This window comes from Psammomys obesus, unplaced genomic scaffold, assembly GCF_907164565.1.
Source record: "Psammomys obesus unplaced genomic scaffold, mPsaObe1.curated_primary_1811, whole genome shotgun sequence".
Classification (NCBI taxonomy): domain Eukaryota; kingdom Metazoa; phylum Chordata; class Mammalia; order Rodentia; family Muridae; genus Psammomys; species Psammomys obesus.
Window position 1 is genome coordinate 25,995,381 of NW_026596134.1, and position 25,278 is coordinate 26,020,658.

The 25,278-nt window shown below is 39.6% G+C and overlaps 1 protein-coding gene across 11 annotated transcripts in view; it reads left to right on the forward strand.

The window, feature by feature from the left end:
- Numb (NUMB endocytic adaptor protein) overlaps positions 1–25,278 on the forward strand; it is a 108,030-nt gene that overhangs the window by 42,751 nt on the left and 40,001 nt on the right. For 10 of the 11 annotated variants that reach the window (XM_055592739.1, XM_055592737.1, XM_055592747.1 and 7 more), the window contains 2 exons: positions 7,853–7,937; positions 25,095–25,235. In XM_055592739.1, coding sequence (XP_055448714.1) covers positions 25,110–25,235 — 126 coding nt within the window. In that variant the 5' untranslated portion in view covers positions 7,853–7,937; positions 25,095–25,109. The remainder of the gene's footprint in view (positions 1–7,852; positions 7,938–25,094; positions 25,236–25,278) is intronic. The other variant, XM_055592738.1, reaches the window with a different exon arrangement.

Below are 25,278 nucleotides of genomic sequence, written 5' to 3' on the forward strand. Positions count from 1 at the left end.
TATCTATCTATCTATCTATCTATCTATCTATCTATCTATCTATCTATTATGCAGCATTCTGCCTGCATGTGTGCCTGCTCACCAGAAGAGGGCACTACATCTCCCTATAGATGGTTGTGAGCCACCATGTGGTTTCTGAGAATAGAACTCAGGAGCTTTGTAAGAGCAGCCAGCGCTCTTAACCTCTGAGCCATTTCACCAGCCCCATTTTGGTACTATTGTAGATTGAAGAAAATATGGATTTTCTGCAATGTTGGGTCTCGAACCAGTCTCATACATAACTGTGTCCTTAGCCTAAATAGTTGCTTTAGAATCAACTGAGTTTGATGTTAACTCCATGATTTTCTTTTTTCTTTGTATTGATATCAGTAAATGGTTTTTATTTTTTAAGTTTTAAAATTTATTCTTTGAGAATTTTATACATGTATAAAATAAGATCATATACTATCTTTTTCCTTGGTAACTCTTCCCAGATTCCTCCTAACACAAATCCCTCCCAAGTTCTTGTCCTATTATTTTTTAAATAATCCGCTAAACCCAGCTAATGCTGCCTGTATGAGTATGGATGTTGAACAATTTATCAGTAGCCAGCACCCCAAAGAAGAAAGATTCTCGTTCCCCCAGCAGCCAGCAGCTTCCATCAGCTCCTCGTCTAGGTTATGGCCTTGGTAGGCCCTTGCCATCCATACTAGAATTTTGGTCTTTGCAGATTTTAGTAGGTAACCACAGCTTCTACGCATTCGTGAGTGTGTGTCTTCTGTGTCATGTACAGAAGACAGTGTTGCACAGCACTCTTCCCAGTCCTCCGGCCCTTATAATTTGTCAATAATAGGAGACATTTGCAATGTAAACAAATGATAGACAAAGTGGATTACCACACTATGTGAAGACAGTCTACCATGTAACAGACCAGCATCAAATAGGAAAAGCAGGGGAAGCATATGATCATGAATTTCATGTACACATAAACGCTGTCAAATAATAATGGTGATTAGGTGCTGTAGGGGTCCAACATATTGTGAGAAGGTAACTTTTTGCTGTGTAGGGATGCAAGGACTGTGCTTAATTATCTCCAACAGCAATGGGTAATCCACATGCTTCTTTATAATTAGGAAACAACAATGTCTTTTTACCTGAAACAACATGACTCCTGCACACAACTATACTAACAGTACAAGAAATATGGATGGAGAGTCAGCCATCTCTGTCACAAGTAATCAGTAGATGCTTTACTTTATTCATGAACAGGAATATAGTAAGGAAAAGTGGGCAGTAACTTTCCATTCATTATTTTTGTTAGAGAGAGAGAGATTTATCATTTACCAAGTATTGCCCAAGAGATAACATATAGAACTTCCTAAAATTATATGGGGCCTGGAGTGTTGGCTCAAGGTTAAGAGCACTTGCTGTTCTTCCAAAAAGACTTGAGTTCAATTCTCATATAGCAGCTCACAGCTGTCTGTGAGTCCAGCTTTAGGGGATCTGAGACATAACACATTCAGCCAGAACACTCAAAACACAAAAGACTGAAAAAAAAAAAAGTTACAGTGTTCTTACAACCTTTTGGCCCCATAAACGATTTCCTTCTTGTAGTGGTTTGGTAAAAATGGCCCCTGTAGGTTCAGTGCTTAGTCAAGTTAGTGGAACTATTTGGGAAGGACTAGAAAGTATGGCCCTGTTGGAGGAAGTGTGTCACGGGGGTCTGGGCTTGAGGTTTTAAAAGCCCACACCAGGCCCAGTATCTGTCTCTCTGCCTGTGGACCAGAATGTAAAGTAACTCCATGATTTTCAGTCTGTAGTTTCTTTTAATCTGAAATAACAAACTTAAGTGAAGTGTTACTCTGCAAAGTAACTGGTCTGCATTGTTGAAAAATCTCAGTCAAAAAGGCACAGAAAGCCTGAAGAACTATTTTAGAAGATTAGATCCTAAAGAGACCTGACAGTTGTAATCCATGATTCTGAATTATACCCTGGACCAGGGAAATAAATAATTCTAAGGTAAATAATATGGATTTGTTTAGCTGTACTGTGGTTATCTAAGCAAATATCCTCATTCCTAGAAAAATACAGTGAAATGCTTAAGGCTAAGTGTCTGCAGTTCACTGTCATGTTTTGTTTTTGTTTGTTTGTTTGTTTTATGTTGCTGTAAATAAATGGTTATTATTAGCCCTATGATTATTACAGCAGTATTATTCAACCACTGTCATAATCAATAAGACACATACACCTGTTAGATTTTATAATTGCCTTATAACACTTTGGGCTGGGCAAATAATTCTACCTATGCTAGATCAATAACCTCACCATCCACCTCCCACCCCCTATCCAATGCTCTCTGCCTTAACCTTCCTTATCTGGCCTATCTCCCATACTTGCTTATCCTTCATCTGGGTCACTCCTTTTCATGATATCTCCATGCCCTTTCTCCCAGACCACATAGTTCCTTTTCAACTATAAGTCGTGTGGCTTCTTCCTCTCTCCTCTCTTGTCTGTCTTCTTCCTGTGATCCTCCTGTCCCCAGAGCCCGGGAACCTTAGCCATGCCTATCTCCTTCTGCCCTGCCCAAGTACAGTCCTTTTAATTAGCCAATTAGGAATGTCTTAGGTAGGTTCACATACCAAGGATAGGCGATCTAGGCAGTAACCAGATCTTGAGAGCCAGTAATTAGCATCAAAATACAAGCATCAGACCAGCCCCCAACAGTTTTGTTTTTTTAAGTGTGAAATTAATCCCAGCATTCAGGAGACATATGCATTAGGATCTCTTGTGAGTTCAAGGCCAGCCAGGGATACATAGTGGCACTCTAACACAAGGGAGAAAATAAAGTGTCACACACAGTGATAAAGCAGATAGGACAAAATACAGTGTTTTATAAATTTTCTTGTACTTTGAAGTTATGTAAAACTAAAAGTTTATCTTAAAACTCCTAAATTCCTGGGTGGTGGTGGTCAGCAACTGTAATCCCAGCACTGGGGAGGCAGAGGCAGGAGGATCTCTCTGAGTTTTAGACCAGCCTCATCTACAGAGCAAGTTCTCAGAAAATCAGGAATAGCGCTTCCTCAAGATCCAGCTATACCACTCCTAGGCATATATCCAAAATATGTTCAGCTATACAACAAGGACATTTGCTCAACCATGTTCATAGCAGCTCTATTCATAATAACCAGAATCTGGAAACAACCTAGATGTCCCTCAATGGAGGAATGAATACAGAAGTTGTTTGTTTGTTTGTTTTAAAGATCTATTTATGTATTACTTACACAATGCTCTGTCTGTGTGTATACCTGCAGGCCAGAAGAGGGCACCAGATCTCATTATAGATGGTTGTGAGCCACAGTGTGGTTGGTGGAAATTGAACCCAGGACCTCTGGAAGAGTAGCCAGTGCTCTTAACCTCTGAGTCATCTCTCCATCCCCTGTAATTAATTTTTAAAAAGAAAAAATTTGTTCTCATTACTTAAAGAAAATAGTGTTCTAGGAATTACCAATCATGTAGGAAAATTCCAAATTAGTAATAAAAGAACAGACAGACCTGAATGTTTTGTTTGTTGTTCTGTTGTTGCCTCAAGGACCTTGTGTTTTATATTTTGCACCAAATATTTATAAAATAGGTATTTTGAAGATTTTGTAAACATTTCCTATTTAATATGCTTTCTTACCAAAGAACACTTTGTGTTGTTTTTTTTTTTTGTTTTGTTTTGTTTTTGTTTTTGTTTTTTTAAGGGGGGAGGATGGCCTTTGTTTTACACAAATAATTCTGTGAATTTATTTTTAAAATTTTAAGCGGAGACTTGGTGACACATGTTAGTAACCCTTGAACTCAGGAGGGTTGTGAGTAGGAGGTCAGGGAAGACTACATTTAAAACTCTGCCCCCAAACAAAAAAACAGGTAAGATATAATGTTTCTACTTACTGAAGAATTGAGATTCTGAAGACAACAATAGTGACAGTTTAACTTTTTATCTATAAAATGCCAGAAAGGCTTGCACATGATTTGCAGTTGTAATGAGAAATCTAGAATACTAGCATTTATCAAGTATTTGGGAGCTTACCATGTGTAAAGCTGTGGTTTATATAGAAAGAGGATTGAAAATGAATGAGATCCAATCTTTCAAGCAGGTAGTTGAGACATGCTTACACAGAGAAAATGTTAAGTAACATAAATATAGTTTGAGTGGTGGGAGACAAACTTGAACCAGAAAGAGGATTTGAGTGTGTTACGTGTGACAAGGGCAGAAAGGCAAAGGGAAGCAAATGGGTGGAGGAAAAGGGCTGTGTGAGATTACTGGCAACACAGCTTCACTTTGAGGAGGACGCTAATTCTCAGTTCGGCACATATTGGATATCAAACACTGTATCTTGACTTTTTTATTTAAACATCACAATTTTATACCATCTTTTTGTGGGGGAGTCTCACTACTTAGCCTTAGGTTGTCTGGAGCTCACTGTGTATGTAGCCAGGCTGGCCTTGAGCTTACAAGAGATCAGCCTGTCTCTGCCTCCTGAGTCCTAGAATTTGTTTTTTTAAAACTAAGTGAAAGTGAATTGCAGACACTGTACCCTTTTACCCTAACATGAGTATTAAAGGGATGTACCACTATGTCTGGCACAACTATATAATCTTTTTATTTTTTATATTGAAGAATTAAAATTCTAGTTATCTGATGTTTGCTACTATGGACATTGGGATTCAAATTCAGATCTGTCTCCAGCTCTTCTCTCTCTCTCTCTCTCTCTCTCTCTCTCTCTCTCTCTCTCTCTCTCCTGAGACAGGGCTTCTCTGTGTAGCCCTGGCTGTTCTGGACTAGCTTTGTAAACCAGGCTAGCCTTGAACTTACAGAGATCTGCCTGCCTCTGACTCCTGAGTGCTGAGATCAAAGGTGTGTCCCACCATGCCCAGTTTTTTTCATCATTTGGTTTTTAAAAGTTAAAAACTGGCTGAGAAATGGCTCAGTGGTTAGAAGCACTGGGCACTCCTGTAGAGGACCCAGGTTCACTGCCCAGCACCCACATGGCAGCTCACAACTGTCTGTAACTCCAGTTCTAGGGGTTCATGCACGAGGCATGCACATGGTGCACATGTTTATGAATGCAAGAGAATAAAATAAATAAATCCTTTTAAAACCTTGTAAACCCTGGAATCTTGATTATAAATTTGACTGGATTTAAAGTCCCCTAGATGACACATTTCTGCATGTGTCCTTGGGAGGGTAGTGACATCATTAAGGAGGGAAGACCCAGCTTATGTGGGTGTAATGCTATAATTTGACTGCTGCCCCTGACTGAATAAAAAGAAAGGAGGAAGCAAAAGAACACACACATTCGCCTTCCTCTGTCACGTGACTGGCCACATTAGGCTTTCCTTCCTCCATGGACTGTACTCTCACACTGTAAGCCAAAATAAATCCTTCCTTAAGTGGCTTTTGTTGTTTTTTGTCAGAGCAGTGAGAGAATAAACTCGTACAGAAAATTGCTATCAAGGAGTAGGCTCCCACAATAAACCTCACCACATGATTTTTGTATCATTTGCAGGAGGAATGTAGAACTCCAGGCTAGAGGGTTCTGAGCAGAGCGTAATGGGCATTCTTGTGGGAGTATGAAAGACCGGAATGCCAAGAGAAGTGTGGACAGTGGAGGCAGGCCTAGCTCATAAGGGTTTTTTTTTTTTTTTTTAAAGAAATTCCTAAAATGGTAAAAGTAAATGAGTAGCCTGTTATTTCAAATGTGCTTTCTGTTAGTCTTACAAGTTTCTTAGTATAAAATTTTAAGGTAGTTGAAGTAAATGAAAATTTAACAACATTGATTATTATTGCCTGCACACCAGAAGAGGGCATCAGATCTCACTATAAATGGTTATGAGCCACCATGTGGTTACTGGGAATTGAACTCAGGACGTCTGGAAGAGCAGCCAGTGCTCTTAACTGCTGAGTCATATCTCTGGCCCTGTTAATCTTCTTTTCAAAAATATTCTTTTAGATTTATTTAGTACATTTTTATTTCCCACTCTCCTTATACTTAATAGTAACTGATAGTCTGTGTGTACCTTTTTGACCAAAGGATAACTTTTGTATTCAAATTTCTTATATTCAGAAGCTAGGGTTGTTTATTTTTCAATGTTTTATCATTTTTCTCTATCTCAGAAAAGTAAATTTTCCTTTGAATCAGGTAGCAATTTGTTTCTCTCTAAACACATTTTAGTGTCAGATAGGTTATTACTTTTATATATTTTCTAGATTATGAGAACCTAGAGATTAGAGGTGATATCACTGATCTTCTGTAGTCCTGATACTGAATATTATAATTATCTTGCACATAAGAGATGTCCCATAAATATTTGATCTGAATTGTTCTTAGTCTTGAAAACCACTTTATAGACTGGAGAGATGGCTCAGCACTGTCTGCTTTTCCAGAGGTCCTGAGTTTGATTCCCAGCACCACGTGGTGCCTCCTAACCATCTATACTGGGATCCTATGCCCTCTTCTGGCACTCAAGTAGGTAAAAATAAATAAAGCTTTAAAAAAAAGGAAAGAGAAACACTTTATAGCTTAGTTTTGCATGCATAATAGTTCTCATAAACCAAAGGCCTTCAATCTAAGATTTTTATTTTAGTGCTGGCAGGATGTCATAGTAGGTGAACTTGCTGCACAAACCTGGCGACCTGAGTTCAGTCACTGGAACCCCATAAAGGTGGAAGGAGGAGAGAACTGCTTCTCTCACATGCCATATAAACACACACACTAATAACTAATAAAACATTTTTAAGATTTATTTATTTTATGTGCATTGATGTTTTGCCTGCATGTTGTCTGTGGAAAGGTGCTAGATCCTCCGAAATTGGAGTTACAGCTGTGAGCTGCCATGTGATTGCTGAGAATTGAACCCAGGTCCTCTAAAAGAGCAGCAGCTGCTCTTAACCGCTAAACCATCTCTGCAGCCCCTAATATTTTTAAGAACGGATTTCTTGGAGCTAAAGAGATGGCACAGTGGTCAGGAACACTGACTACTATTCTTGCAGAGGAGCTAAGTTTGGCTCACAACCATCTGTAATTCCAGTTCCAGGAGATCTGATCTGGTGCCCTCTTCTGACCTCCGCAAGCACCGGGTGTGCACGTGCTGCACAGACATATACACAGGTTAAATGCTCACGCGTAAATTAAACGAAATGAATCGAAACAAGATTTTAGAAAAGGGATTTCCTTTCCACCGTGTTTCATTTGTGAAGATCCAATTCCAGTTCTTAACTATAATTCTATAATATTTATTCTTTACTAGCCCTGTACTTTTATGGCACTGGAAGAAATAGGACTTTTTAACATATAGCAGAGCTTCTGTTGGCTGCAAGAAAATAAGAAAATTGTGTTAGTTGAGATGGAAAGAAAAGGGGAAAATGGGCATGACTTTAGAATCAATCATAGAGATACCTCTGTCGTTTTGGGTAGGTTTTCCTTGCCTTCCACAGCCCTGAATCTGTTTTCCTACCCTTTCTGTTTTTCTCTCATAAAAATTTCTTCCTCACAATCTGCCAAATTTTTGGTGCTGACCTTCGTCCCTTGACCTTTTCTTTTCTGTTTAATTTCCAGGGCCCAGTGGTTGGGCTTGGGGGTGTCTCAGTGGTAGCGCGTATTTGCAAAGCCCCAGTCAGATCCCTAATCCACTTGCCTTGTATCTGGAATTATTTGTTATGTTTCTGATCAGTGTGTGTGTATCGTGAAGCTGCTCAGTATCTCAGAGTGCTGATCTTCATTCTCTCATTACAGTAGAGCCGTTTTCTGAAAAAATTGAAACCCTTTTATTTTTGTACTCGTGTCACTAAGGACAATTGTGTAAGACATTTATTATTCTCATTTTGCAGATGAGGAAACTGACACTTGGTGAAGTTACGAAATTTGTCCAAAGTCACACAGCTTGTAAAAGGCACAGCCAAGATTCAGAGCCAGGTCTGTCCAACTTCACAACTACTAATCAAGGCTAAGACACTTTGAAAGAGCTGTGACGTACCAACCTAGGATGACTTGTATTGGTATTAATACTGCTTCAGTGTTCCTTAACTACTTTGGGTCATTTTTAATGGTGAGGTTTATGTCCTTTCTAAGTTTTTCATTTTTCTTTTACGTATGGTAAAAGCAATAGTGTAGTAACTAAGGGTTTGGGTTTTGGAGACAGATGACCTGGGTAGAGATGTCTGAACTTCTCTGTTTACTTGTGTGACACTGGGAAGGTTACTTAACTTCTTCTATGTGAGTTTCCCTTTTTGTAAAACACTGGTAGAGCTGTTTGTTCACCTGACGAGTTTGCTGTGAACACTGGCTGATTTAACACGTGTAAGACACTTTCCTACTTGCCTATGTTTGTTGCTTCACCACAGATCTGAATTTGATCAAATTAGTGATTTTCCTCTAGGTCTAATTTATTGAAGCTTAATTTTGGTTTATGTAAATTGTAGCCTAAACTTTGCTCAAGTACATTTCCTGTGTGTGTATACATATATACATGTATATCTTTTTGTCGTACTCAATTTGAATTATAAAACAAGAAGAGATACATCTAAAACACAGTGATGTGGACAGACTAGGGCTAAGGAGATGATCTAGGGTGAGCAGGCTGATGAAGACACTAAGTAGCAGGTGCTGTGTGGCTTCCCATGCTGATAAGGCTTGAAGAACCAGTGACCCATGTCTTCATACTTACTGTGCTTTCTGGGAAAATTGGGTAGTGTCGTTGATAGAATGGTAGTTTTCACTTTTTCCTTCTCTCTACTTTTCCTGTCTCTACCTTGTTCCCCTCTTCTTCACAGACTTTAACATCTCTGTGACTCTTTTTATTTTTGATGATTTTTCATAATGAACATTTATTAACACTTTCAGCAGCATTTTTTTAGTGAAATATAAAATAATGGTACGTCTTGCAGTGATGGTATCTAGTGTTATTGGTTTCCAGTTGAGTTGGAGCCAAGTTTTCTGTCTCATGATCAAGAAGAATGAGGAACGAGGACAATAGGAGAGGGATAGGCAAGCAAAGTTTATTGAGAAGTAAAGAAACAGCTCTCCAAGTTGCCAAATGATATCTTTGGAGCAGAGAATGTTCGTGTTCTGGGAATGGGCCAATTTGGGCCTATCCGTATACAAATAAGGATTAAGCCAGGATGAACCTATTCAATTAATTTATATCTAAGTGGAGAGTCCTGATCAGATGAACAGCAAGTACAGGCTCGGGAAAGCCTACCATGGGGGGGGGAACAAACAAACAAAGATCAGTGTTAGGGGAACGACGAAGCAGCAAGTATGAACAGAGGCTGGTAGTTAACCATGTCTTGATGCATCAGGGCTTTTTGGGTTTTAGTTTCTTAGCTCACCAGTTAGGTCATTCATTTTAAAATCTTAGTGTTCTTGGTGCTGACAGCCAGTTTCATCAAGACATAGATTACTGTTTCCCCTGGCTCTGCAACCTGACTAACTGCCTACAAATGAGGGTTGCATTGCTCCTAACTGCTACCACTACCTCTGATAAAATGTACTTTTTTACATATTTCATCCTACTTGAAATGTTTCCTTTCTCTCTTGTCACCTTATACTTAAATCATTCAAAATTGGGCTGGAGAGATGGCTCAGAGGTTAAAAACACTGGCTGTTCTTCCAAAGGTCCTGAGTAGTTCAATTCCTAGCAATCACATGGTAGCTCACAACCATCTATCATGAGATCTGATGCGCAGACAGAATGATGTATAAAGAATAAATAAAATCTTTAAAAAAATAATCCATGTGTACACATAGACAGTCACACTGTGGTTGTCCCAAGCTCTGTCTCACCCATGGCAGGCAAGTGCCATATCCCCTGCCCGAGGATGCAGTTCTTCTTATCCTGACTCTTCTTCCATTCGAGCATAGTATTCTGTGGGACACAGGGTATTACTAGCAATTAAGGTAAGTATGCAGGCCTGATGAATCACAGTACAGACTTTAACATCAATGTTAGTAGCCAATTACTCAGCTTCTTGGTGAGAAAAAAAAAAATTTCTTCGTTAAGATGATTTGGGCAAAAGAAAATACTTTTCTAGCAAGTTAGGGAACTTCCTGAATTCTGAAGCATCTGAAAATATTCAAGAACAAGGTAAATGAATAAAACCAAAAAGTAAATAAAGCAAGTACAATTTGTAAAGCACTAGAAAAGAAATGAAAGTTGTGTAATAAGTGGGGTTGGGCATGGAAACCCAAGCCTTTAATCCCAGCACTTGGGAGACAGAAGCGGGTGGAATCTCTGTGAGGTCAGCCTGGTCTACATAGCAAGTTGCAGGACAGCCAGAGAAACGTAACAGAGATACCCTGGTTTGTTGTTGTTGTTTATAAAGAATTATCAAGGGCAGGAGAGATGGCTCAGTGATTAAGTGTGCTTGCTGCTCTTGCAGAGGACCTGGATTCAGTTTCTGACACCCAGATGGAGGCTCACAACCATCTGTAACTTCAGTTCCAGGGGAATCTGTGGGAGCCAGGCATGCATGACGTATACATATATACATACAAGGTACCCATGTGCAGAAGTTTTTCAATAAATGTAAATTTTTAAGTAGATAAATATTTTCAAAAGGAAATTTAGGGAAAGGCATTTAGAAAGTAAAAAAAAAGACCTCACTGAGGTAACATTAAAGATGAAACTTGAAGTATGAGGAAGAAATAAGCCCTTGAAGAGTCTAGAGGAAAAAAAAAAAAAATTTCAGGAGAAAGAAACAATAGGTCCCAACTGGAAACAAATAAGCTTCAGGAAACAAAAGAGTCTAAGTTCCTCAAGGAGGGTGCCCACTTCAAGCTAAGAGTTGGGGGAGGCTCTACCTTAGTATGTGACATACACTGAGCGTTTGTATCTGGGTGCTGTTTTAAGCATCTGAGTCACTGAATGCTTAGTTTGAACTTGATTTGAAAATACATTTAGGAAGCCAGTGGGATGGTTACACAGTGCCATAATCTATTTTTAAAAGATTATTCTGGGGGCTTGAGATGGCTCAGCAGATAAGGGCACCTGCCACCAAGTTTAATGATGTGAATTTGATCGCTGGGACCCTCATGTTGGAAAGAGAAAAACAAGACTTCTACAGTCAGTAAATTTAAATAAAGCTTTGGCTACCATGTGCATGGTTGATCAGAGAGGAACAATAGAAGTAAGTCCTCCATGGGGTAAGATGATCAATCCTCGTATAGAAAGACAGATGGGATGCGCATTGAACGTATGACAGGAGTCTACCAAGCGCATTTGAAAGACTCTAACTAGCAGTGTTTTCAAAGCAAAGACTCATGACCAAACCTTTGGCAGAGTACAGGGAATCATAAGAAAGAAGGGGAGTTAGTCTGTTGGGGAAAGGATAGGAGCTCCACAAGGACCAAATATATCTGGGCACAGGGTCTTCTCAGAGACTGACATTCAACCAAGGACCATGTATGGATATAACCTAGAACCTCTGCTCAGATGTAGCCTGTGGTAGCTCAGTAACCAATTGGTTTCCCATAGTGAGGGGAACAAGGAACTCAATGACTGGCTCTTTGGCCTCCCCACCCCCCAAGGGGGGAGGAGCAGTCCTGTTAGGCCACAGTGGAGAGCTTTGCAGCCAGTCCTGAAGATACCTGATAAAACAGGATCAGATGAATGGGGAGGAGGTCCCCCCTATCAGTGGACTTGGAAAGGGGCACGGTGGAGATGAGGGAGGGAGGGAGGGACTGGGAGGGAATGAGGGATCGGGACACGGCTGGGATACAGAGTTAATAAAATGTAACTGATAAGAAAAAAATAAAATTAAAAAAAAGAAGAAGTAAGTCCTAGCTTGTACTTTACAGTACCTCAGACAGCTTTACAGCTGAATTGGGCTGTGATGGAGATAGAGCAGTGGACAGAGGTATGTTTTAGAAGTGTTTGTTGGTAGCTTAGGTTAGGGAACAGGGATGTGATAAATGGACGAAAGATAATGTGTGTGAAATACTCTCCTCTCCCCTGCTTCCCTTTCACCCATCCCTCCCCTCCTCTTGCTTTCCACTTTCCCCTCTTGCCTGCCTCTTTCCGCTCCTTCTCTTCTCCCTCTTCTCACTTCTCATTCTTGGAACCAAGCATATTTTTATTCTAGTCTGCGTCTCCAGATTTTAGCACCTTTTCCTCTTCCTACACTTGACAGATGCTTAGGGGAGAAGAAAGTCGGTGTAAAAAGTAGGTTATCATTCTCAGGAACTCTGCCCTTTCTCACCAAGATGTTCCTTGCTAAGTCAGTTTTTGCTACATCGAAACAAAATAAAATTTTGTTTTTTAAGTAAATTTGAGTATGTTCCTGATGAAATCATTCTGCGATGGCCATATCTTTTTGTTGTCTTATTTTTTTCAGGTCTCCCTGTTCATTCTAGGCTGGCTTTGAACTCATGATCCTTCTATTGCAGCCTTACAGATGTGCTAGCACTGTAGTGTTTTGCTTTGAGCATATATGTATGCATTTTTTAATCTATAAAATGTTAGCATGACTTAAGATAAGTCATGAATCATAAATTCAGTTTTTCCAATTAAAATATAAAAACAGGGCCTCACAAGATGGCTCAGTAGGTAAAAACACTGCTGTGTAAGCCTGATGGCCTGAGTTTGATCCCTGGAGACCACAGTGGAACTGACTCCCTAAAGTTACCATCTGATCTCCACATAGTGGACTGTGGCGCTTGTGTACCAGGAGTCACACATGTCATACATACATACCCAATAACAACAACAACAACAACAACAACAACAACAGCTCTTTTAACAATGGTTTCCTAATTACAAAAAGAATCATGTTTGGTTGGTTTGGGAGGTTTTGAAGTGCTAGGAATTGAAGCCAGGGCCTCAAGCTTGGTAGGCAAGTGCTCTGCTAGTACCAGAAATCCAGGGAAGGCCAGGAGGAGTTCTTCAAGTACTGCCTTTGACAGCTTGTATGTCTCTCTGTGTTTGAGAATAGCACTTGGTGACAGCCAGCAGACTAGGGCAGTGCTCACATTGTCTAGTGTTAATAGCTTGTGTGTAGGAGATAGTTAAGGAGGCTCTCAGGTCTGCAAGTGCTAGAGGGCCTGCCTAGGCCCTGAGCAGCACTGGCATTGCAGCTTCCAGACAGGCATGGGATTTCAACATTTGACAGTGTCGTCTTTGTTGTTGTCGTCTCTTCCTCCTCCTCCTCCTCCTCCCCCTCCTTCTTCTTTTCTTCTCCTTTTTCCTTCTTCTTCCTCCTCCTCCTCCTCTTCTTTTTAATAACTCCCCTGGAGGACAGAGCCTGCAGTTTCTCTTCTCTGACTGTTTCTGCTCTTTTCATTTTCTTCAGGTGTAGTTCTCTATCCTCATCTTGCCCTGTTCCCTTTCTTGAACTGTTCATCTGTCTCTTCATGTTATGGCCATTGTGGCTGATGCCAGTGCCATGGAGGCAGTTACTGTCCATCTTTCACCATCTCCACCACTATCAGCTGCCAGTCTTGAAGCCCCACCCCTAGCAGCTGTCGGTGCCTGACCACTCTGCCATTTTGACAGCTTCACCTGCTGACTGCGTAGCTATCATGGCTATTGTCCTTCTGCTGTTTCTGTCATTGCTGCTGCTCTGCTTTCTGCTGTGCTTCTTTCTTTCTTTCTTTCTTTCTTTCTTTCTTTCTTTCTTTCTTTCCCTTCCTTCCTTCCTTCCTTCCTTCCTTCCTTCCTTCCTTCCTTCCTTCCTTCCTTCCTTCCTTCCTTCCTTTTCTTTCTTTTCTTTCGTTACCAGCTTGGGCTGCACTACTCAATTAGGCAAGGAGAGATTACTTGAGAGAGTTTTATTAGATGTAAGGTTGCAATATTAGGGAAGCAGGTGCAAATACTTTCAGGGTTGCCTGGGGTTTCCTGAGGCTTGTGATAGCAGAAAACCTATTATGTAATGTTTAAAACAGTCATAGCTGGGTCTGTACCATCATAAGCAAGAACAAGCTGTTTGATTTGTCTGTGGTTTCCTTGAAGTGCCTATTGCATGTTCAAAAAGGCCAGTGCTAACTTATCGGTAGTTAAACTGTCTGTTAAAAGACAATCCTAGGGGCTGGAGAGATGGCTCAGAGGTTAAGAGCACTGGCTGCCCTTCAGAGGTCCTGAGTTCAATTCCCAGCAACCCATGGCGGCTTACAACTATCTATAACAAGATCTGGTGCCCTCTTCTGACGTGCAGGTGTGCATGCAGGCAGAATACTGTATAAATAATAAATAAATGAATCTTTAAAAAAAATTACAATGCTAGTAATAATACTGAGTTTAATAGTGTTTCAACAATGCTTAATACCAGTCTAGTCCCCCAGAAAAGGGTTTGTGCCCCTCCTCCCTCTCATTATCATTGAGTGACACTCCACCCCTTGCTCTTAAATTCTTTTTTTCTTAAATATTTCTAGGTTCAACTTTTTGTTCTGTGTTTTGGTTTTTAAGACAGGGTTTCACCTGGCTGACTTGGAATTTACTTTGTAAACCAGGCTAGTCTTGAATTCACAGAGATCTGCCTATTTCTGCTTCCTGGGTGCAGCAATAGTAGGTTTGTGCCATTATGTCTGGCCTTTATTATCTTTAAGGGGTGAATAATGAAGTCCTGTATTTAAACAAAGAATTTTGTGAACAAGATAAGTGTGAAGGTGAAAGTACATACGAAAGATACCTAAAATAAAAATCAGGTCATAGACTACCATTAAAGCAAGGGTTGATTTCTAAGTAAGACTCTTTTGGCATAAAAGTGCACAACACTTTCAGATTTGTACATAACTTTAAATGACTGGTGAACTGGAGAGAGGTGTGTGCGTTGTGGACGACTGCTTGAGAATGTGGTCTGAGTGGTAGCTAGGACTGCAGAGTATGTGGGTAGAGAACTGGGACATTCACACTGTCACTGCTTTATTCTTACGTGCCAACTGTAGGACAGCCAAGGCTTAATTTGGCTTAAAATCTCTTGTCCGACAGCTAATGGAGCAAGTAATTTTTATTTTATTTTGAAAAATTAGAATAATCTCTTATATTGTTTTCTTTGAAAGTGCAGTAAGTGGAAGAATTTCCTGACATAAGTAAATACATTTTTCACGGTATCCCAACATATAGCAAATTTAAATTTATCAAAAGCTAAATTTATGTGAGAGCTAAATTAATGTTTTCTTTGAGAAGTAGGACTCGGAAAGAAAGAAAGGAAGGAAGAAAGAGATCAAGCTGGTTGTCTGGTTGTATTAGCACACACCTGCAGTCTAATGCTTGGGAGAGTGGAAACAGGATCCAAATTTGAGGTCATCCTCAGCTACACATAGAGTTCAAAGCCAGTTTGGGCTATATAAGACTTGATCTCAAAAAAAAAAAAAAAAGACAACCAAAGTAAATAAATAAACCCTTTGCTTTCTGTAGCTTTACCTGAATCTGCTTATAAATTGACTTTTAACAGGACAGTGCGAACTTTCTAAATGAACGTTCTTAGGTCTCTAAGTAGTTGTGTGCGTTATTTACTTGCTCGTGATAAAGCTGTATATACCATGTTACTGTCTACTGGAGTCACTGCCTGTGAAGCACTGACCAGAGATAGAATTAAATACCTTAACAGTTGATTCTTGTTAGGCTTATTTTATCAATTTGACCAATATCTAGTGTAGTCTAGAATCCTTAGTCATAATTGATAGCAGATTGACTTATCTATAGTCCTTTGGCCTTGATGAATCTAGGAGTTCTTGCTTCTAATTTAAATTTTAGGTGTAGTATACAAAGTGTAATGGATCTGATCACAGCATCTTCATATTTTTGTGTCATTACATTTTGATCTCATCGTTACACTTTGTCTCATTCCCTCACGTCCTCTTTGTTCCTTCGTCTCCTCCAGCTGGTTCCCTTCCTTCCCTCAGTACCCCCTTCTATTTTCCTTTTAAGTGTGTTCTATTACGCTATTTCCCACTTTCCTTTAGACCTTTTCCTTACCTCTCATGATCCTTTTTCTAGTTTTATGACCCCCACACATAGAATTTTACTTTTAGACTCTTCGTATTCACCTCCCCCTGAGGGGGAGCAGCCTTGCCAGGCCACAGAGGAGGACAGTGCCACCACCCCTGATGAGACCTGAAGGCTAGAGTCAGAGGGAAGGGGAAGAGGACCTTCCCTATCAGTGGACTAGGGGATGGCATGGGAGAGATGAAGGAAGACGCACGGGATTGGGAGGGAATGAGGAAGGGGGCTACAGTTGGGATACAAGTAAATAACCTGTAATTTCAAAAAAGATTTTAAAACTGAAAAAAAAAGAACCTCCATATTGATTTCTGTAGATGTCATACAAGTTTATGTTCCTGCCAGCAGTGAATAGTATTTACATTTTTGTATTTATCTTCATCAAATGAAAAAAAAAATTGGCTGAAAATCTTAAAAACAATCACAAGAAATGCTGGAAGTCAAAGAAGGGCAACTATTAAGCAGATTTTACTTTTTTTGAGGTAGGGTTTCTCTATGTAGCCTTGGCTATCTTGGACTCGCTTTGTAGACCAGGTTAGTCTTGAACTCACAGTGATCCGCCTGCCTCTTTCTCCCTGAGTGCTAGGACTACAGGTGTGTGCCATCCCTCCTGGCTTTAAAATTCATGCAGTTTTAAGAATAAAAATAATTTCATTATTGATTTAAAAAAAGGAAATCAAAGAAAAATAAAAACATGTAAAATAGTCTTGTATTTCTTGGTTGAATTTGGCATTTTATCTTAGGTTTAAGTCAGTGAACAAATAGTGTTTTTCTTTTGGGGCAGTTGAATAGTCAGTGCAGATGTTTTCTTATAATATGCTTTATAATTTTTTGGAATAGACATGCAAAGAAACAAAAGAATTCTACATATTTATATTCAATCATGTTTGTTGGGAGAACAGTAATAAAACAAGAATAAAATTAGGTAGATTAGATGATTCATTCTGCAGCTGTACTCATGAACTTGAGCTGTGTGGTTGCCTGTATCTCATTGTATGATCTGCTAGTGTTAAGTCTCCTGAAATAGCTTAGCTAAGTAAATTTGAGAGTTACTTTATTTTTCATGTACTTGGAGTGATGTCCATGATTTTATATTTTATTCATGGTTGTGCGCCTAGCCCTTTAACAGCTGAGCCATCTCTCCAGCCTGTGATTTTATATTTTAGTTTATGTGTTGTTACATTTGGAAGCAACTAATGGAAGAATTAAAATAATTTTGGTTACTTGACTATAGAATTTTTTTTCCTCTCACAGGGAATCAATTTTGTTTTTTCCTGTGTGTGTGTGTGTGTGTGTGTGTGTGTGTGTGTGTGTGTGTGTGTGTTGGGTGGGGGGAGGACATGCATGCACCATGGTGCTTTTATGGAAGTCAGAAGACAACTGGTAGGACTTGGTTCTCTCCTTATACCGTATGCAATCTGGGGGTTGACTTCCGGTCATCAGGTTTGATGGCAAGCACCTTTTCCTGCTGAGCCCTCTGCCTGGCCAGGGAAAGAAGTTTTAAGTGTCACTGTGATAAGAGTGTGTGTTTTACTCTTGTATGTATGTTGTAGGGTTTTCTTTCTTTTTTCTTCTTTTTTTTTTTAAGTGATTTTTTTTTTTTCTGAAGCATATCCCCATCTTACCTAATTTAAACACCTTAAGTTAGAAGTGTGATTGTGACAACAGAACAAAGCAAACAGAAAGAACACAAATGTCTTAAAAACCAGTATGCATGCCTTTAATCCCAGCACTTAAGAAGCAGAGGCAGGAGGATCTCTGTGAGTTTAAGGCCTGCCTGGTGCACATAGTGAGTTCCAGAATAGCCAGTGGTTACATAGTGAGACCTTGTCTCAAAAAACAAACAGATAAACAAAACATTAGATTAATGATTTCTTACTTCAAATTAAGTGAAGAATAAGTCATTTAAAGTTCTTCCTGGAACTGAGAATATGGATGGGATATTTATAAAAATGCAAACATACATGTTCACACGATTGCAAAGCACCTAACAAAAGGAAGAAATAAGACATTTGTAGTTGTAAAATTTAAGTGTGAATCTGTACAGCCAAAAGTGAACAAACCAGAAGCTCCAGAAGGCTCTGAGAGAGCAGTTGCCTAACAGACACATGGCATTTTGTTCCGATTATTTTTTTCCTAAAGTCATGTTTATTTGTATTCCTTTGTTTTGATGTTTATAGAAAGAATATTATAATGTATTCTTCTACTTTGGTCCCCTCCCTTTCATGATGTTTATGATGGATGGGCTTTAGATCATATGTATTTACTGTTTAGTACTCTAGCATGAATATTCTATATATCTATTCTGTCAGTGAGTATTTAGGTTGTAAGGTTTGTTGTTAATTTACTATTAGAGATGCTATGTAATGTTATACAGGCATCATTATCACTCTTTGTATACATGTATAAGAATTTCTCTAAGGTCTATTAGAAGTGGAATTTCTGGTTGTAAGGGCATATACATCTTAAACTTTCCTAGATGCTTCCCAATTAGTTTCCAAACTAGTTGTACCAACTTATGCTCTTATGAGCAAATGAGAATGCCTTTTCCTCCACTTCATGTATTATTGTCTAGATCTTTAATATTTATCAAACTTATTAGTTGTAAGATGATATATAGTGGTTTTGATTTATATTTTGCTGGTTATTAAGAACATTTATCTTTTCTGAGCTCATTCATTTTAAATTAATAAAATATACATATATTTTGCCTATTTTCTGTTAATGCTGTTTTAAATAAATATTTGATTTGCTGATTGATTTTTTTTTAATATAGAAACTCCATTAAATGAAGATACTATGTTATATTTTTATTGCTGTGACACAGTAGTTAAAGGCTGAAGGATTTATTTTGCTTCATGGCTTCAGAGATTTCTTCCCCTGGTCCTGTAGCCCTAGTCCCAATGTTGTGGGCCTTTGGCAAGGAGGGCACAGTTGTTCACCTCATGGTGGCAGGTCAGAGAGATGACTAGTTCAGGGACAAGCATATCCCTGTGTCCTCTTTCCTCCAACTAGGCTTCACTTCCTAATACTTCATGCAGTTGTGAGCTTAGCATTAAATTAATCAATTGGTAAAGTTAGTGCCCTCGTGATTTAATCACCTTAGTGGGGGAAACACTCATATCCAAGCCATGACAGGTATTAACATTTGGTTTAGCTGTTCAGCGTGCAGTGGCTCCCAGCTCATGACTTAACTTGCCTCTCATTCTTAAGTGGATGGCTCTTCATTCCTTTCTCAGATGAAGCTAAATTCTTCAGCTAGAGCTAGTACCTTGTTTGGCATGTAGAACATTTAGTTCTTGAACCTTTAAGTAGTGCTTTTGAAACTAGAGGCTTTTACAGGATCCTTCAGTAATCCCCTCCGGTGTGAATTATCAAGGTAGAAAAGCAGCCTTATATAATTACAGTTCTTGAACAATAGCTTTCATTCAAGTGTTAATTAAACACTTTAATGGAAAATATTTAATAATTTCATCCATATAGACTGTTCTTTGATCATATCTTCCTCTCCTATACCCATTATCTTCTCTTGTTTCCATCTCCCTTCCACCCCCTCCCATAAGTCTTCCTCCCTACTTTCTTCTCTCTCTCTCTCTTCAGATAGGGTTTCTCTATGTAGCCTTGGCTGTCCTGGCCTCACAGAGATCTGCCTTCCTCTGCTTCCCTGAGTGCTGGGGTTACAGGCATTCACCACCAGGCCCAGCTCTTCCTCCTTTCATGTCTTTGCTTTTGGTGGCCTGCTTCATTTAGTTAGGGTTGCCTGGATACTCGTGGATGATAGCGTTATTTATTTGAGCAAGGGGAACATACCAGTGGCTATATGACTGAGGAATAGGACACCCTCTTCCAGAAGCCTATCATTCCTTAGACGGGTAGAACCTCATGGGCACCCCTCCCTTTTTTTTTTTTTAACATCAAAATAACTACAGGTTCAAAGCCAATTGCATACATCACATTGCAGTTCTGTCATTGCTGGGATATTTTGCTTGTTTTTGTTTCTGTTTGAAGTCAGGGTCTCAAAGTGTAGACCACCTTAAACTCCTGATACTCCTATCTCACCGTCCTGGGTGCTCGTTGTTAGGTTATACCTTCAGTATGTTACTTCCTCATCTCTCTAGTCTTCTTATGTTTTGTAGCTTGTGTATGTGAGGCATATTTCCATCATCTTCTGTTAGTTGTGCGAGGCCATGGCTAGTGGTGTGCCCTGACTAAACTGCCAAAGAACATTGTTTAGGAACCTCCTTAGCTGGCGATCTGAGCACACCACTAAAGAACATTGTTTAGGAACCTAACCTCCTTAGCTGGTGATCTGAGCACGCCACTAAAGAACATTGTTTAGGAACCTAACCTCCTTAGCTGGTGATCTGAGCACGTCACTGAAGCTTTATTTGCTCATTGAGTCTTTTCACAATACAACAGTCATTTTCCAAGTTTTATTTTTCCCGACTGGTGTTTTGTCACTGTTTATGTTTTTATGTTTTGTTTATGTTTATTTGTTTGCTTTTTAAGGCAGGATTTCTCTGTGTAGCTTTGGCTATCCTGGACTGTTTATGTTTTATACAGTTCTTTGAAACTGATTTTCAGTTAGTCTCTTCCAAAATGTGGCTGTCTTATATTTTGAGACGTTTCATCTTGCCAGTCAATAAACTTGCACATGAAATGCTTTTTGTGGTGCTGTTCATGTAGTAGCTAGTGGTGTTTATTATTTATAGTGGTGTTTATTCTCTTTGGAGAATAGATTTTGGCATGATCATAGTTGTGCGCATGTGCATATATGTACTGTGCCTGATGCATTTGGTATGGACATGTAATTTGCCACATTGATACTTAGCGCTCACTTAGTACTGTTCAGCTATTTACCATGTAAAACATAAAAATGCAGCTGATGTCTTATTGATATATGTATGATTTCCTGTTTGAAGCAGTTGTGTGATTGGGTAATAAGAGGAAAGTGAAACAACAGGCGAGGGCATCCAGATTTCACCCTTGGTCGTGTCCAAAATTATTATGGATCCTAAAGCTTAATTTTGAGTTTGGCGTTGAGTAATTTCTGTCCAACTCAATCTTAAGCCCTGCAAACAAGTCCCTCAACCTTAGCAGCTACAGAGGTGAGGATGGGCTCCAAATTCTAGTGCAAACAGTGTAATCTGACACAGCTTTCTCTTATTAAGTAACAGAGGCTATGTGGAAGTAGGATTCAGTGTCTACCTGATTTTCAAAGGATTTCGTGCAGAAGTGTTGGGACGCTGTGAAAAGTCTCGAATGAGAACAGCAAAAACACTGTGGCTTGTTTTATACATCAGTGTGCCAGTAAATGTGTCTCTCATGAGGACAGGTTCACAGACAACCTAGGCAAGCACACTTCATTAGAATACTACATTATTTGTTTGTTGCCCTACTGCTATGGCTAACTTTTTACCTCCTTCAGTTCTTTGCTTAAATGTCATTTGTTTACTTGTGTTGGATCATACCCATGGCTTTGAAGTGTTAGGCAATACTCTACCACTAAGTTACACCCCTAGTTCAAATTTCTGTTTTATAATTTAAAGCTTTATATGTCCCTAGGCACCTCTAATTCCTCTCTTTATTCTGCTTATCTTTTTCTTTTCTTTTTAGGATTTATTTATTTATTATTTATACAGTATTCTGTCTGCGTGTGCCAGTAGAAGGCACCAGATCTCATTATAGATGGTTGTAACCACCATGTGGTTGCTGGGAATTGAACTCAGGACCTTTGGAAGAACAGCCAGTTTTCTTAACCTTTGAGCCATCTCTTCAGCCCCTGCTTATCTTTTTCTATGTAGCATTTACCACTTATGTAGTTTCCTGAGACCTAAAATAGTCATAGTTAGATTTCTCTTTTTCCATTTCTGTAGACAACTTTCCCTACAAAGAAATTCCTGTTGGTCAAAAGTGAATTTTCTTGATTTATTGCATCAAGAGAGAACACCACTTTGACAGAGTATTGGTTATTAGGGGAAGTTAAGAAAGGGTTTATAGGTTTGTTGTGTGTTTTTTGTTTTTGCTGTTGGTTCATTGGGATTTGTTTGATGTTGCTGTGTCTGTTGTCAGTGTTGTTCTTGTGTGTGAGAGTATGAGACTGTGTGTGTACATGTATGTGAGTCAAGAGATCAGTGTCTGGAGTCTTTCTTAATCACTCTCTCTACCTTACTTTTTGAGTTACAGTTTCTCACTGATTTGGAGCTCACTGAGTGTGCTAGTCAGACCAGCCAGGAAACTCTAGGAGTCTTCTGAGACAGAGGTCTTAATGGATGATCTGTAACTGGACTTTTACTACTTTGTGGATTCTTCTTTCTTCCACCCTTCTCCACCCCTTTTATTCCACCCTTTCAACCCTCTAACAACAGATAGGGGAGAAAAAGGATAGCAAGGAAAGGGGGCAACATTATTGTTAGACTACCTCCTGCTGCTTAGGGGTATCAAGCTCCTTTGGGGCAAGTTTGATCTTCACTGGCAGGGTATCTAATTTCTTCTTTGCACATCGCTACTTAACAACCATGACGAGGATGTGGAGAAAGGGGAGCCCTCCTCCATTGCTGGGTGTGAATGTACACTTGTACGACCACTTTGGAAATCAATATGGTGGTTTCTTAGACAATTAGGAATAGCACTTCCTCAAAGATCCAGCTATACCACTGGTAGGCATACCAAAATATGCTCAAGTGTACAACAAGGACATTTGCTTAACCATGTTTGTAGCATCTTTTTTCGTAATAGCAAGAACCTGAAAACAACACAGATGCCCCTCATCTGAGGAATGGATACACGAATTGTGATACATTTACACAATGGAATACTACTCAGCAATTAAAAACAAGGAAATCATGAAATTTGCAGACAAATGGTGGAAACTAGAAAAGATCATTCTGAGTGAGGTATCCCAGAAGCAGAAAGACACACATGGTATATACTCACTTACAAGTGGATATTATGCATATAATATAGCATAAATATACTAAAATCTATATGCCTAAAGAAGCTAAGCAAGAAGGAGAACCCTCGGTAAGATGATCAGTCCTCACTCAGAAAGGCAAATGGGACCGAAATTGGAAGAGGGAGAAAACAGGAACAGGACAGGAGCCTACACAGAGGGCCTCTGAAAGACTACCCAACAGTGTATCAAAGCAGATGCTGAGGCTCATAACCAAACTTTGGGCAGAGTGCAGGGAATCTTATGAAAGAAGGGGGAGATAGAAAGACCTGGAGGGAACAGGAGCTGCACAAGGAGAGCAACAGAACCAAAATATCTGGGCACAGGTGTCTTTGCAAAGAATGATATTCCAACCAAGGATCATTCATGGAGGTAACCTAGAACCCCTGCACAGATGTAGCCCATGGCAGCTCAGTGTCCAAGTGGGTTCCCTAGTAAGGGGAACAGGGACTGTCTCTGACATGATCTCAGTGGCTGGCTCTTTGATCACCTCCCTCTGAGGGGGGAACAGCCTTACCATGCTACAGAGGGAGACAATGCAGCTAGTCTGGGTGAGACCTATAGGCTAGGGTCAAATGGAAGGGGAGGAGGACCTCCCCTATCAGTGGACTGGAGAAGGGACATAGGAGGAGATGAGGGAGGGAGGGTAGTTTGAGAGGGAATGAGGGAAGGGGCTACAGCTGGGATACAAAGTGAATAAACTAATATAAAAAACTAAAATTAAAAAAAGAAATACAACCTGAAAACAAACAAAAAACAAAACAAAACAAAAACAGCAACCAACAGCCCACCACACCACGCAGGGCCCTAGCATTTACATACCCTCTGAAAAGTCCCCAGAATTCCAAACATCCTACAATCACAGAAACTATCTACAACTGGCAAAAATCATGGCTTGCTAATCGTAGCTGCTGTGAAGCAGTCCCATATCCCCATACCTGGGATTAAAATGAAAACATATTATGATATTTCTGTGTCTTTAAAGAAACCAAAATTCTCACTACGGTGGTTCATGCTAGCCTGGAACTTGTTGTAATACTCCTGCCAGACTCAGAAATTAAACTTTAGGGGTGGTGAGATCATCTAGTGCTTACCACTACCCTTGGTGACCTAGTTTACTCCCTGAGTTCACTTCTGTGGTGGAAGAATGAACCAACTCCTGCAGGTTGTCTTCTGACCTCCGCAAGTGAACCATGGCTCGCCTGCCTGCCCCCCTTGTTGAAGGAAAGAAATTAAATGATGCATTTTTAATTTATGTATTTATATGAATGCTCTGTCTGTATGTACACTTGAAAGCTAGTAGAGGACATCAGATCCTATTATAGATGATTGTGAGCCACCATGTGGGTGCTGGGAATTGAACTCAGGACCTCTGGAAGTGCAGCCAGTGCTCTTAACCACTGAGCCATCTCTCTAGCCCCCTAAATGATCATGTTTAAATACACCCAATGGAATCTAGACATAAATCTCGGTTGTTTTACTTTTGGTCCAAGGACTGAAATTACAGACAAGTCATTGTCCCTTGCTTTGTTTTAAGACAAGTCCCTCAAGGTCCTGAACTGATTGGAGTTAAACAAAGTATGTGACCCAGGTTTACAATGGTGGGCATAGCAAGAAAGGACAGCCTAGGGTACACTTTCATTCTGTTATTCACTAACCAGAATGCTGCAACAGTACATCTGTGCCTAGAAAGTTAATAAATTCTGATAGCAGAAGTAGTCTTCTTTTATTGGTGGACTGTTAACATCTGTAGTCTTTTCCAACACTGATGATTCTCTGGTCATTGTGTAGTGTTATCTTACTTAAGTAGCCTCTGCTTTGATGGAGGTCTCTTTTTTTTCTTCAGATTTCTCATATGTAGTACATGACAGGCACTGTGTTAGGATGCAGGGTAACTACTGTTTAAACAAGTAGGATGCAGCCCACTCTTAAGGAAATAGAGGCTGCTCCAGGCTCTAATAAGTACAGTAAGGTAAGTCAGCAAAAAGTTTAGAAGAACCAAGGCCAGGTAAGGGCTTGTCAGTTGTGATTGGAGGGAACTGTAGTTGTCTTTAAAAGGTATAATGAGAGTTCTGTTTAAACTTACCGTCACTCTGAGAGGAAGTATGCTAATGTACCAGGCCATAATCTTAACCGGTTTATTTGTTTGTTTGTGTATTTGTTTGTTTTTTTACTATGTCTGCAGGTTGTAAAAGCTAACATGAACAAACTACGGCAGAGTTTTAGGAGAAAGAAAGATGTTTATGTCCCAGAAGCAAGTCGCCCACATCAGTGGCAGACGGATGAAGAAGGAGTCCGCACTGGAAAGTGTAGCTTCCCAGTTAAGGTAAGAGGAAAAAAAAAAAAAAAAAAAAAAAAAAAAAAAAAAA